This window comes from Atta cephalotes, assembly GCF_000143395.1.
Source record: "Atta cephalotes unplaced genomic scaffold scaffold00001, whole genome shotgun sequence".
Taxonomy (NCBI): Eukaryota; Metazoa; Arthropoda; class Insecta; order Hymenoptera; family Formicidae; genus Atta; species Atta cephalotes.
Window position 1 is genome coordinate 13,671,734 of NW_012130065.1, and position 15,275 is coordinate 13,687,008.

General features: G+C 29.4%; 1 protein-coding gene across 1 annotated transcript in view; it reads right to left on the reverse strand.

The window, feature by feature from the left end:
- LOC105627364 (microphthalmia-associated transcription factor) overlaps positions 1-15,275 on the reverse strand; it is a 90,747-nt gene that overhangs the window by 67,853 nt on the left and 7,619 nt on the right. Inside the window, exons 2-3 of the mRNA XM_012208651.1 lie at positions 5,616-5,823; positions 1,969-2,376 (exon numbers count right to left, since the gene is read on the reverse strand). Coding sequence (XP_012064041.1) covers positions 1,969-2,376; positions 5,616-5,823 — 616 coding nt within the window. The remainder of the gene's footprint in view (positions 1-1,968; positions 2,377-5,615; positions 5,824-15,275) is intronic.

Sequence of the window (15,275 nt, forward strand, 5' to 3'; positions counted from 1 at the left end):
TATTAATAATAGAATAAGTAGGTAGTTAGTATAACTATAACTATATATAATAATAATAATAATAATATATATATATATATATATATATATATATATATATATATATATATATATATATATATACATATATATATATATTACAATCATGCAAAATGCCATTCTATAAATAGAAACTAGTTTAGTGTCTTATTAAGTGATCAGATTTTCGTATTAGACAAATTCAAATCAGATATGAGAGTGTAGATAGCATGTGGAGATGTATTGGCAGTACACATCAATTTTATCAAAATTTAGTGTATACTATATTTAAAGGTGTTCACCAAAAAATTAAAAGGAAAAAGTCAGGAACCGATAATGATTAAAATTTAAAACATAAAAATTTTAACAAAGATCGGTTTTAATAAATACAAAATGTCTTTTTTTGTGTAAATTCTGTAAATTTTAACGATAATGTCGTTATAATGTTAACTTTTTAATTATATATTATACTTACGTAATGATATATAATGATAACGATATTATCATTAAGAATTACAGAATCAATTCTAGTCGAGAAATTATTCAAAACGCGACGTCACACGTTTCGCAAGATTACGCAAGAAACGACGATGTGTTGAAGAATACTAGTGATTAATTATTAAACGAGCGAGAGAGTGAAGTTGCCGCCCGGTGACACGGGATAACCAACGGATTACATAAGACCAGTTAGCGTTAATCGAAAACGTCGTACGTAGATTGGATGGAATGAACGGGAATGACTTATTGTTAGAAAAATAACTTTCCTTATGATGTCGCGAGGCTTCTTGACGCGCACAGCTACATCATTTTGGTTTCATCAATCGAAATTCGCGCATTCCGAAATCGAAAATGGCCATTATATTATTACTCCAATATAAAATCTATTTTTATTTTTATTATTTTCTTTTATACACGGAAAAAAATGAATTATCTAAAATTTTAGCTAGATACAAATCTGAAAATTTTGTAATTATGTAATAAACAAAGTCAAAGCTAATGAACAATACTGCAGAAAATTTTATTCTATATAATAATATAACTAGCTTGAACGTCCTACACAATTTTAATAGTCGAATAAAATTATTTTCAGATCTGTGTCTAGCAAAATTTTTAAATACTTTAGCGAAACCATTCCTTTTATATACTGTTCCCTTTTCATTTCCTATTTCTTCTTTCTAGAATCTCAAATAAATCAAATTAATCTTCTAGCTTTTATACAAATATTTTTATAATTCTTTTATAATTTTATAAGGCTTTTATCTAACCAATTTTATAATTCTTCTCTACCGCGCGCATCTCTACACAGGAAAAACGATTTTGCTAAAAGATTTAAACTTTTGTTATATACAGCAAATAATTTTATTGAACTGTCAAAAAATAATTATGAAAACTAAAAAATGTGTTGGAAAGGCTTGTCAAGAAATGATGTATAATTAGAAAAGAATCGTTTTTAGTCTAGATCACAGATTAAAATTACAAGTGCGTACAAAACATAAAAACATAGGTAGACCAAAAAATACAGATGGCCTCATAGCAAATTATTATGGCTGGTTTTTTTATTAATTGATCTTTCAAAAATATAATAAAGTGAACAAGAAGAAACAAACAGTAAGATAATATTCAAATGTATACGAATGAAATAATTTATCTAATTACTTCAACAAAATGATGTGCAATGCTGCAAAAAATTTTGATATTCTAACAATCAGTTTGATTTCCAACAAAATTATTTTGATGATCTACCAACAAAATTATTGAATCTGTATTTAACAAAAAAGTTGAGATCTTTCCACAAAATCGTTCTTTCAGTGTTTTTTAACTTTTGAATGAGGAAGGGATTGGATATTTTCGCTCGATGAAATATCATATCTTAGATATCTGGTTTCTCGTAGAGAAACATTGCGTTGTACTGTCCACGCAATCAACTCGCATACTACACACCACACGTACCTCGGAGTTGCTGGTGGCGACGCTGGACAGACCTGGGGACATGGTGCCAGTAGTGGTAGGATCCGGGCTTGCCGAGACCACCGTCGGGTTACCAGGGTGATGTGGCAATAGCGCGGGGGCGTGCGGATACGAGGCGAGATGAGGATGCTGCGGCTTCGAGTGATGCAGCTGCGGGCCGGGCGGTGCACTTTGCACCACCATTGGGACGGGTGGCGGCCCAACGTCGACCGGTGTCCTACCGCCGCCCTCGCTACCGGCGCTGCCGCTGACAACCGCATTGCCAGTACTGCGACCGCCGCCACCGCCGCCCTCACCGCCACGAAACGATTCATGTAGGTATTGGCGCACCTGGTTCTTCTGCTTTTGCACGACGTGATAGCGAGTCGGATTCTCTAACAGTGTGCGCACCTGAAGAAAATCGGCACATCGTGGTGCGTTAGCTCTTTATTTGCAGACGAGTCACGTAGACAGTGATAATTAATCAGAGAATCGATTAAGCCCTCGTGCACAAATCTATACTGCTAATGTGCTTTGCTTATTATTAATGCTTTTTTTATCAATTATCTTTAGATTTCCTGATTTAGCAAATGTGTTATTTATACTGTATGGTCGCTAATGTAATGGAAAAAATTTTTAATAAATGAATAAAAAATGGAGGCACGTTATTACTTTTTTTTACAGATTATATCAATTTTTTAATAATAATTAATAATTTCTAAATAAATTTTTCTAGTGCAAAAATGTAAGGAAAATGAAATGCAAGGAAAATTAAACTGACATTAGTATTCGATCCGCGATGTGTCTTTTCTTAACCTATTATTATTATATATTAATCTATTCTTATATATATAATATTATCTTAAATTATATAATATTATTTTATTGAGATATTATGATATTTAGTACGTAATTACAAATATATAATATTACGATCACTTAAGATCACTTTTTAATATTATGCTTCAGCAGGGAGTGAAAAAACTTATAAATAATTGTTAAGGGTTCACAAAAACGCGTTTATCATATCATTCCCTTACTTACTAAAAGTAATAAATTTAAAAAAAGGTGATTTTTTTTAGTTACTACCATGAATGAGCTAAAAAAATATTACTCTACTTCATCAAAAGTGAATTAACTTCATTTAATAAAAATTTGTCAAAATCATTACAACTCAAAAAAGTTTTTAAAAGAACGAAAATAACAAAAATAACATTTGATCTGTCAAGAATATGTTTTTTATATTTGATGAATCAATAATTTTCTGTTAAATTTAAAAATAGTGTACCCCTTTTCTAGAGAAAATTTAATTTTTAAAGTTGTATCACTTTTAAAATAAGAGTGCGATATCTGTACATAAGAAAGAGATTAAATTTAGAAATTATTCTCAATTACTCTTTATAAGATGTTTCGGCTTTAAACATCTACATCTCATGTGAAAATTCTGTGACGAGACCATTATCGCAGCTATAATATGTTCAACCTTTCACGAATGCAGCAACCATATTGCGTGGAGCTAATTGCAAGGTAAACCATCTACGACTCTTGTGCCTTCTCCCTTTCGTATATCCTCTCACCCATTACTTTGGGGAGGGAGGAGACAGTTCTAACAGTATAGACATGGTGTACCGAATAGATCTATTAACGATGCTACAGAATTCGGCTCGCCTTACTGCGATACGGCAAACTACGGAACCTCGGAACTATAAGGTATCGTTATCTTAGCCACGCCCGCCTTTCTGCATATATATCTATATGCACGGAGCTTTAAGCGACGGAAACGCAAACAATGGTAACCGAATGCTTGACCCAACGCTACTTGGATAACAAGACTCTATCTGGGAAAACCCCCCATCGCGGTGGACTTGGGATACTTCGGTACTTACGCCAAGTTCTATTATAGCTTCAACGAACGCCCCAGTTTTGACACAAAACAAATACAAGTAAAATCAAAGAAAGAAGTTAAGAATGTCGACAAAAGATTGGGACTTTCAATTGTCATATTTTATCAAACTATACGTATTATATATATTACGCTCCTGCAAGAAAAGTGACACAAGTAAAAAATTCAATAAACAAACAGATGACAACGAGCAATTAGGAATTGGCGCTGTATTTTATAAAGCAAAATTGCGCGATATACAATTTTGCTTTAAAAAAGCTTTAATCTTCAGCAAAACAACATAAAAAATTATTACATTATTATTAAAATTATTACATTATAAAATTATTACATAATTATTATATACGTATGTACGTTCAAATCCCAATTATTGTGAGGCAGCAACTATAATAATTACTGTAATAATTTTTTATATTATTTTGTTACAAAAAGCTAAAAGATTAACCGAAACATGTACTAATTGTTTTCTTATTATTGAAATAAAGCTTATTTAAAGCAAATTTGCAAACCGTCTACAGCGCCAGTTCCCAATTGTTATTTATTTGTTTATTGCTTATTAATTCATTATTTCGGGAATTTTGTTAATATCGTTATCCTTTCAAATGGAAAATATAAAATTGTTCATGAGGAGAAAAAGAAAATTACATATTTTTATTATTTACGGCATAATTAAATATAAATTAACAAAAACCTAATTACAAATTGTTTATTTTAAGTTCTCTAGAAATAATATAGATATTAATTTTTTTATTTTGACAAAAATAGATTTATATTTATAAGTTTAATCATATATTTGGATATTTATAGATCTCTCTCTCCCTCTCTCTTCCTCTATATACATTTACTACTATACGTCTTCTATATACATTTAATACTACAGAAATTAATATTATTTTCTATTTCAAAAAAATCAAATTGGAAAACAATATAAATTTTTTCATAAAAAAATGATATTCCTCAAGCTCTGTTGCGTTAAATTCGAAAAAAAATCATGAGATTGATTTGAGAACATAAGATGAGATTTTGTGAACAGAGCACAAACGTAAAAGAAGTGCAAAACTCTTTTAGAATCTATCGATTTTTTTGTTGGGAAAACTATATTCAATGTAAATTAAAAATACTCGTTATTATTTTTAAAAATTATCCCTATTTTGATTGTGTTATTTTTTCTGGTGTTACTTTTTCTTGAGGAAATATTTAAAATTAATTAATTTCTATCCTTTTTTCTGATTAGAGACCGATGTATTTAGAATACACACATAATACGAAATTCGAAAAATTTCAATTGTCCCTTTTCTTGAGAAAAAATTATTCAATTTTTAATACATATGTGTATACGTATACATATATATGTACATATATATTAGATATGGGAAAAAGTTCGTGGCGTTTTTCCCGTTAGATGTAACGGGAAAAACGCGAACTTTTTCCCATACCTAATATATGTATAAATTATTAACTAATGTATAAATTATTAATTAATGTAAAGTAGATATACAATAATATAGTATACACGATATACAACGTACTGATGTATATCGTGTAGTAATTATTTGCGCAAAGAGAATGAGTAATCACGCAATTCATAATGTCTCGTAATGTAATAACGTTAGGAATTTATAATTTAATATAACAACATGATATTGCGCAACGCAAAATAATTTTATCGTGTTGCATGATTCGAGCTTTGCGCGAGCAATTTAGCATCGATCGTGGAGATCGGATGATGTACGAAGGCGACACATACTTGTAATACTTGCGGTGGTACATCCACACCGATAGTGGGCAACGGCGTAGGTGGCACTGGTCTGGGCGGTGCGGCAGCTGGCCTTTGCTGCTGCAAGCTCTGTCGGAATTCCGCCTGTCTCCTCTCTTGCTCCTGCAGCTGCTCCCGCATCAGCTGCAGCTTCAATTGCGTGCGCGACGTCGGTGTCGCTGTTTTGAACGTCGGCGGACTGAAAAAAGCCAATATTTCCTTCACGTAAGACTTTATCGAAGACTTCTTACTCCGGCGTTACTTTTACCATTTATATTCACGCTAACTTGCGCACGAAAGCAATCATTTATCTTTGAATCAGTATCTTTGAAAAGACGATCGTCATTTGTTTTGCATTTATGTTAAAATCAGATAATTGTACAACATATTTTTTTGTGCTGAATTTTTAACATATATCTCTATATTAATTTAACATAATGTGATTGTATTATCTAAATATCTTGCGTTTAAGTGATATTTAACATTTCTTAGTGTTAAAATAATATAATTTATGTAAGTAAACAAATAATAAAAATAATAAAATAAGTGATGAAAAATAAAAAAAGATAATATATTTTAAAAGTCTGAAATAAATGAATAAAATTATATGTTAATTTAATCTTTCTATAATGCATAATTTTTCAGCTTTTCCCTATCATGTTTCCCAAGATTTCCATCAAAAATATAAAAACAAAAATGCGATACAATTTGTGCAAACAGTTGTTTGTTATTCAAAGAATGAGGCGTTAACAAAATTCACATAAAAATATAAAAACTTACCTTTACTGTTTAAAATTCGATATATCCAAATACCCATGCATTGACAGAAAGATTTGTTAATTTAACTAAAAAAAAATGATTTCACAATTTATTTACAAATTGTTACATTTTTTGCCCATTTTTTTACATGATATTTGTGTTTCTTTCCAATATATTTATCTTGTGTTAAATTAAGACAAAAAATTTGAGTGGACCGTTTGAGACTGAATTATTTTGAAATTATTTAACGCAAATTTTTTCAAACTATGTAATATAATTCTCGTTATATCTCGTTTAATATTACAGTTAAATTATAGTTACATAAACAATTAAGATTTTTAAACGTATCTCTACAAAAATATCGCAAAGATTGCTGAATTACGAATAATAAACATATAAGATACCTGAATCAAATAAGGTCCCTAAATAAGTCACACTTTTAAATTTATTACTTAAAAATTTTACGCCTAGAGCATATACTTAAAAGATGTGGCATTAGAAATAGATGAAAAGAAGTTAAGGAATTAGAATAGGCAGCAATACATTTGTTTAATGCAACAGAAACTTAATAATACAAATAATACAAATTAATCATACACATCATTCTTTAAATTATAATATTATAACATATTATAATCATAACATATTATAATTGTACAATAAAACATCTAACGTAAATAACTTCTTAGTAAAATGAATATTATCCGTTATCGGTCTTTAAGTCTTCTATTGAAGCAAGTTGACGAATCATCTAGAATAAAACTCAATCATTCACGACGCTGCGCGTTTGTGTCGATAAACGCGAGAATATTCAGCGTTGTCAGCTGAGCGAACGCATCGAGTCCCAAGTCCGAGGCGAGACCAATTAATCTCGTAGCGCAAACACGATTGAATCGAACTATCTCCGCACTTCTCTCTGACGGGAAGAAACCCAGTAAAGCCAATCGGCACAATTCACAGCGGCCAACTAGACAAGTCATTAATGAAGACGCGACAGGCAGATAATAATCATCGCTTGTAATTATATCGCATCATCATTTGAAATGTTATCATTTGAAATGTCGGCAGAATCGGAAAAAAATAATGCTAAAAATTTGATGAATCTTACGGTAAAAAAACATTGTGTATTTGTGTTGAAAATAATCCACTCGCGTTTTTGTTAACATATTCGTTAATTCAACATAAATGATCATGTTATTTAAGTTTTTTTTGTGTTAAATTAATATATTCAATGTTTCTTAATGTTCAAAATAACATAACAATTTATAACATAAAAATAATATGTTTTAAAATGTAAATTCTAAAGATAAATGAATGAAATACATATTAATTTAACACGTCATAAATATTAATTATACTTTTAAAAAATCAAAGAAATTCAAGGCTAATGAGAATAATAGCACAATTAATAAGCGCAAAAATTAATAATGTAAATATTTAAATATTGGGTTGTCCGGAAAGTTCGTGCCGATTTTGAAGGAAAATTGAAACACAGAAGATTTAAATTTTACATTTATTAAATTATATAGGTGTCATTCTGTTCTACAACCTTTATATAGGTTAGTCGGCACGAACTTTCTGGACAACCCAATATATTATCTCAAAGAATTGTTCAAATATTTCGACTCACTTTGGAGTCTTCCTCAATGAATATCATAATAATATAAATAAATAATCAATTATCCACGCTTTGCTACTGGTCAGTTACTTATGGATACAACGTCCAAGATAAGAAAAGATCTTTAGTAACTGTCTAAACTGAAGGAAGCTACTTTAACATTCAAATTTTTTATTGTGTTCCTGAATTCACAATTCAGCACAACTAGATGAAATAAAAAATAAAATATACGAATTACATATTTTCTTGAAATGAAGATGATCTGTGACGTTATTTTGCACCTTAGTTTTTTTTTATTATTATTATTATAAAACAATAATTTTATTACGGAATTAATTCGATAATAATCGAAAACTCGGAAGGATGATCATTTTTCAAGTAACATATTAATAATAAATCTCAAGTTTTTTTTGTGAAATCTAGAATAAGAGAGTAAAAAACATCTGTCGATCATTCCTATAATAGTGCCCCTCTTTTGGGCAGTAAATGTGCTGACAAAAAGTTGAGAAATCTGCCCGAAACGTCGAAACTTACAAAACCAATCGAATTCCAGTTTACTATTATTATTTATTATAGTGATGTCTAAAAAAAATTGATTGAATCCCCTCCAAATTCAATCGTAAATTGAATTCTCGGGTGAAAGGACTCAAAAATTTGTTTCACAGTATCAATCATGTCCATTGGAATAGCCATGACAATGTTCTAAAATATAGAGGCAAGGATATCTTTCGTGTCGCTTCAATTTCTAAATCCTAAAATACTAAGTCCGCCGCTGGAAAAAGAGAAATCCATTAGAGATTACTGAATTTTTGTTGATGAAAACAATTATCAAATGTAAAATAAATGATGTTTAGAATTACTTGTACAGCGTTAATAAATTCAATCTTAGAAATCATGCAATTTTCAAAATGGAGCCATCTTTTTAAAATATTCTCAATGGCCAAATCTGTAGATACATTAATAAATAGAGACATTAATTTATATTTAATAAAATTCAAACCAAATTTATTCTAATAGTATTCTATATATATGTTTTGTAATTCTTTAACTAGCTGGAAACTATTCTCTACGTTACTAAAAGATGTGGAAACATTATTATTATAGCTATAATATTATGCAAGAAATTCACTAATATCTAACGGACTATCGATCGAAGAAATAATTAGTCTAAATGGATAATTAGGTTTAAGCTACTTTTGATAACCTACGCTCTTGATAAGTTACTACAGGAAATTTTCTTATATATCAAATCATCAAAAAAACCAAATTTTTTCCATCTCAGGACAGAATTCTCTTAGACTTTTTATCAGTAGAACGTGGATAATTGACTATTATGATATTCACTAACGAAGATATTCATATTATATTAAATGAACACAAACATTTGAGTAAACCATTTGGGATCATGTGAAATGTGTTACATTCAATACAAATTTTTCAATAATATATAAATAACAAGTTCCGTTATATATTTCAAATACACTGTAAATAAGATAAACAAAATAAAGTAATTATTAATGCAAGCTTATCATTAATATAATGAATTGTATTAACTCTTAACTGACATCATAAAAAAAGAATTAATCTTGTATCTTGGAAACATTTTTATTATACTTTTCGATATTTGAAAAATTGGATACAGGTTCAGTGAATCCATGACGATAGTTAAGAGTTAATGTAATAATTATATAAAACAGATTAATATATTAAAGAAATTAAAATAAAAAATAGATCCAATCTGTATTCAATAAGAACATTTTGCTGCTTGTCATGTCTGCGAAAAGATATCTCTTGAAGTTGATTCATTCATACAACTAGACAAAAACATTCTTTATTAATGTTCCCGATCGTTCTACCAAATGGTGTCAGAGAATTAATGGTGCCGTGATTCGGACGTAAAATCGAGTGATAATATTACTGAATTTTGGCAACGTTATTACGATTCGACGATATTCCTACAAAAAAAAACGCGTAGAATTTCTCGAATTCGCGAATAGCAAAACGGCTACACACACACACACACACACACATACACACACACACACACAAAATAAAATATCATGTAAAGTGCATAATTTATTGCGAATTGGAAGTCAATAAAATAAAAACAGAATTTTCATTGAACAAATTCCTAGGAAAAAGACAGAATTTTGCGAGCACATAAAACGAATCGCAGTCACATATTTCCATTGATATCGGGGCGAATCAATTTTTTTCGCTTACGCACTATTAAAAACAAATATGTCACAAAGACGCATGCCAGACGTCCATTTTATTACCACAGCTAAAAGACATTCCCAATTCGGGAACAAAGCCAAGATCTAGTTGTAAGAAAGCCAAAATAGAGAGAGATTGTGCAATGCGGATCGAACATTATAGTTCCTGCCATTCGAAGTGATCTCTCTTTCTCATTATATCACATTATATCATATCATAGATATAGCAAATATATCCAATATAATGTAAAAAAAAACAGAAATAAGGATAAAAATAAAAACAAAATAGAGTAATTAATATAGATAATCAACAATAATATAACAATAAAATAACAATTATAAAGATAATTAATTTTGTAATTAGTTATTAATTTATTTATGAAATATCTTATCTATTGTAATTATAATTATTCAGATACCTTAATATTTTTTATTTACATTATATCGAGGCTGACATTAATGTGCTTTAAATAAAAAAAAAAAAAACCTTTATTTATTATTAAAACTGTTGCAGAAAGTACATCAAACATTCAAATACCTAAATGATGACTACGAAATTTCATAGAGCTTCGATCCAATTAAAGAATTCAATGACACGTCTTGATTAAAGCTAAAAATTATGTAAAGAAATTTTACGTTAAAAACTTTAGAAGAGCAGTCCAATAGATTTTTTACATTGTCATTGGATAAGAATAGATAGTTAGAATAAACTACATTGATAATAAAACTTTAGAAATAAATACTTAAGACAGTTAAATGATCAAACTTTGAATGCGAGATTCGATCTTGCAACCAATAGAGAAACAGAAACCTCGTTTACAAAGGAAGAAAAGACACTGAATATTCGACCAAGTCTTAAACTCAAAAGCCGTCTTTGTGCGATTACGAAATTAAAAATTCTTCCGTTTCCAGTCACGGTACGAGAGAGAGCTGCCGTAATAAAGCTGTTACAACTTTTATAATAGTAGTACCGGCTGACTCGTGAAAGGCGATTTAATCAGAACACCGACTTTCCCGGAGACCATTAAAATGTCTTACGAATTTTTCTATCGCCTAAGAGACGAACTTGCTTTTTTCTCTCGTAATATTATTGTTTTTAAAAGCTCTGATCCTTTTTATCAACATGTTTATGGAATTTTGTTAAAATTAATTAAAATTATAATTTAAGATTTTTTGCTCAATATTATATTATATTACACAATGCAAATATTATGGAAAAGATGTATATCTTTATTTATCATATACTTTTAGTTTTATTAAATTTGTAGTAAAATGTCAAAGAAATTTTATAATAAAAATTTTTATTTTTATATTAATATGTTATACTAATTAAATTCCTTATTACATTCCTTTATTATGTTTTTATATTTATTGTAATATTGAAATTCTTATTACATAAATATCCGATAAGATGCCAATATAATTAATGAATTTAAAGAAATAATCGCGATGAGAGTCATGATAGAATGTAAGAATCGCGTATTACCAATGTTGGCTGAGTTCACAGAAAACTCGCGACCGATTAAGAAACGGAACGAAAATACTGTGATAGAAGATTGGAAAAGTTTCTGATGAAAAATTTTCTGTGGATAAGGTCGAAGTTGAAATGGAATTGGATATTTCCTTTCTTTTCGGATAATCGTTGTATTGATATTTTGTGGGAAAGTCCAGTGTGCTCGCGACTACGATAGTGCATATGCTTTTGATTGCAACAATTCATATTGTTTTAACTCTTACTGTATAGAATTTCATTTGCTCGTTATACCATTAATTAGAGAATTTAATACTTGAACGAATCTTACCATTGAAAATCGATATAGCTAAATTATTCTTGTTAAAACCTAATTAAACGCATCCTTAGTAGGAATTTAATTATTTTCGAATGTCGCGAAGAACCTTCGTAATTGCAGAAAGACAGATTATAATTTATTCTTATTGAAATTTTATTACTACGCAAGCGACAAAATTCAATAGAACAAAAGAAAATAATATTTTATTCTCAATAAATAATATTTCACGTAATTATTAAATAAAAAGTTATTTTCTTTTCATCTGTTGAATTTTGTCAATTAAATTTCAATGAACAATTTTTGAATTGAATAAAATATTATGCATCAATTAAACGGAATTTCTTGTTATTTAATTAATAATGAGAATTGTCATTACGTTCCATTGTAGAAATTGTTAACTCTTTCATACTTGACTTTTTCCTAGAAATAATTAACACCTAATTGACGTCTTACCAAAAGTTTTTAGAGTCGCTGATTATGAATTTATAATTATTATTTAAAATTTCAAAATTCAAAATGGCGGATCCAATATGGCAGACCAAAATGTAAAATTATCTTGATTTATTGAATAAAATTCGTATTCCAAGAGCTTTTGAAATCACTGATCTAACAAAATTTAGAATTTTGATCCGCCATATTCGATCTGCCGATTTTTTCGGAATTTTTACTACAGATTTGTCAACAGCAATCTTAAAACCTATATATATATATAAATCAACTACATGTGAATACATCAAAATTCTCATTATCGCATCGATTCTAAATACATTCGCGAAAAGTCAAAGCTTGATTTTTTTATAAACAGTCAGTGGATTAAAGGTGGTCACGATTAACTCATATATTTCTCGTCGCGATATTGGATATTGGATGGTCGAAAATAATTTTCGACCGTCGTTGGATACCATTAATTCTCCAAAGTCACGACTCTTCTCGCGCAATACCCGCACAAGTTTGTCTTTCTCGACCAACAGTATCACTTTTTGCCAGTGGAACCTTTATACATGTTCCGCTTAGAGAAACGAAGAGGAGAACGACCGTAATACTGAATTTAGTACTTATATAAAGAGCGACGCTTATGGCAGCTTCATGCAAATGCGCGCGAAACCCTCTCCGATCTTCCTTCTTATTCACTGTCTCTCTATATACGGTACGCATAGAGGAATTCCTGCAAGAGAATCCTGGAAACGAATATAGTGTATGTGATGTCCCTTCTTCCATAATACGTAAAGCCAAAAAAATTATTTAAAAATATTTAATCGAATTAAGGATATGTCAAGATAATATTTTAAAGTTAACAATTTTATTATTAATTATATATAAATACTTTATTATAATAGTCCCTAACATATCTAAAAGTCCCTAACATAGAAGATATTATAAAAAAATACATATAACATTCATAAAAAACGAAAATTTATTAGTATCAATAAATAATATATAATATAATAAGATATAAATTTTATTATTATGATATTTTATAATTTTTTACGATCGATAATTTTCTAATAATTTATTAATTTTTTAAATCTAAGATGTACTTTGTAAATTACGTAAGAAAACCCGGCATTGGGAATTCCCGGCAAGCAAGAATCACTGAACAGATATAACTGAAAAAGTAAAAAGTAGAAGACCAGAGATATTAATATCACTAGTCTTGAAGAAAATCAGTGGCTCGCCGTCGCCTAACTTTTATCTTTATTCCCGCGGAATGAATTAAGAGAAAATATAGCTGCTCGCTTTACCGGCAGGTGGCCGATATAAATCGCAATAATATGGAAAGCAGCTTCTTTGTCGGATTAATGTATACTCTCGACTAAGACGGCTTCGGTCGTCGGAACGGGGCCGTACGTGCGCGGAATTTCATTGTCGAAGCGGAGATTATCGTCGTGGGCTCTCGATCGTGAAATTCGAACAGTCATTTACTTCGATATTAGATATTCTCTAGCGTATCCAAATTAACCTTGTACGGAATGTGCACAAGTGAATTTATAACAAAATCAAAGTTCAAGGAATAAGTTAATAATGTTACGTACGTGAAATTGTACGAATGAAATTTTTTGCAATGATATACACGGAGAGAAAAAATAGTTTACAATTACTATAATTTAACTATTACTAATTTATAGTCATTTTCGATACCAGTTATACATTTTTTGGAGTACAACTATAAGTATTATTATTACACTAAAAAAATTATTAAATTTTTATTTAAAAATTTACTAAATATATTTTTTTCAACAGTACAGTAAATAAATATTTACTCAATAAAAAATGATACTTAAATCAAATTATTAATTCTTGTACCAAATAAATGTATCTTTTTTATATTTAAATATTTAATCAGTACTATTGTATATATTCAAACAATTTATTAAAATTTAGTACACCTTTCATTACTAATATTATTTTAGCAGCAATAATTATAAAACTGAAGATTCATAACCATAATTATTTTACAATGTAATTATAGTCATCTCTTTTCAATTTCATAATTTTACGAGACTGAATCATTCTGTAATAATCGAATACATAACTTTTTTAACACATTGAAATATCAATTTTCAAAACTAATAAATTTTATTGTCTATAAAGAAGCCATGAATAAATTTGATAAATTTAGAAGAAATTTTGAAACAATATGACTTTTGACCTGCGATGCTCTTTATAGAGATGAAATGGATGACACTAAGATAAGAAAAATTCTTGCTTGATACATTCGTCATCGTATTAAATGCCACGCCATCTTCGCATTCATTGCCTCAAGTTCTCTCGGTGTAGAATTTAATAATAAACATTCGGCGAATCCATCTGCGAAACAAACTGGTTAGAAATAAATTCTTCCCCTGTTCCTGCGTTCCCCAACGTCGCTAATATCTGCTGCGAAAGTTTGCGGGGTTTATGAAAAGCTCGAGAGTGTCGACTGATAATAATAACAATGATAATCGTAATAAGCAAGCAGCGGAAAACGATTTACTTCAGCTAGGGAGACGACGGAAACTCGTCGGGAAAATTTCGTCTAGACTCTACTTTATAAAAACGACACGAAAGAATGAAAAGAACGTGATAGATAGATACATAGAGAGAGAGAGAGAGAGAGAGAGAGAGAGAGAGAGAGAGAGAGAGAGAGAGAGAGAGAGAAGAAAGAAAAGAAAGAAAGAAAAGAAAGAAGAAGAAGAAGAAGAAGTAAGTAATAATAATAGTAGTAGTATACTTACTTAGTTAATAATAACTAACTAACTAACTACTACTCGTACGACACGAACAACGA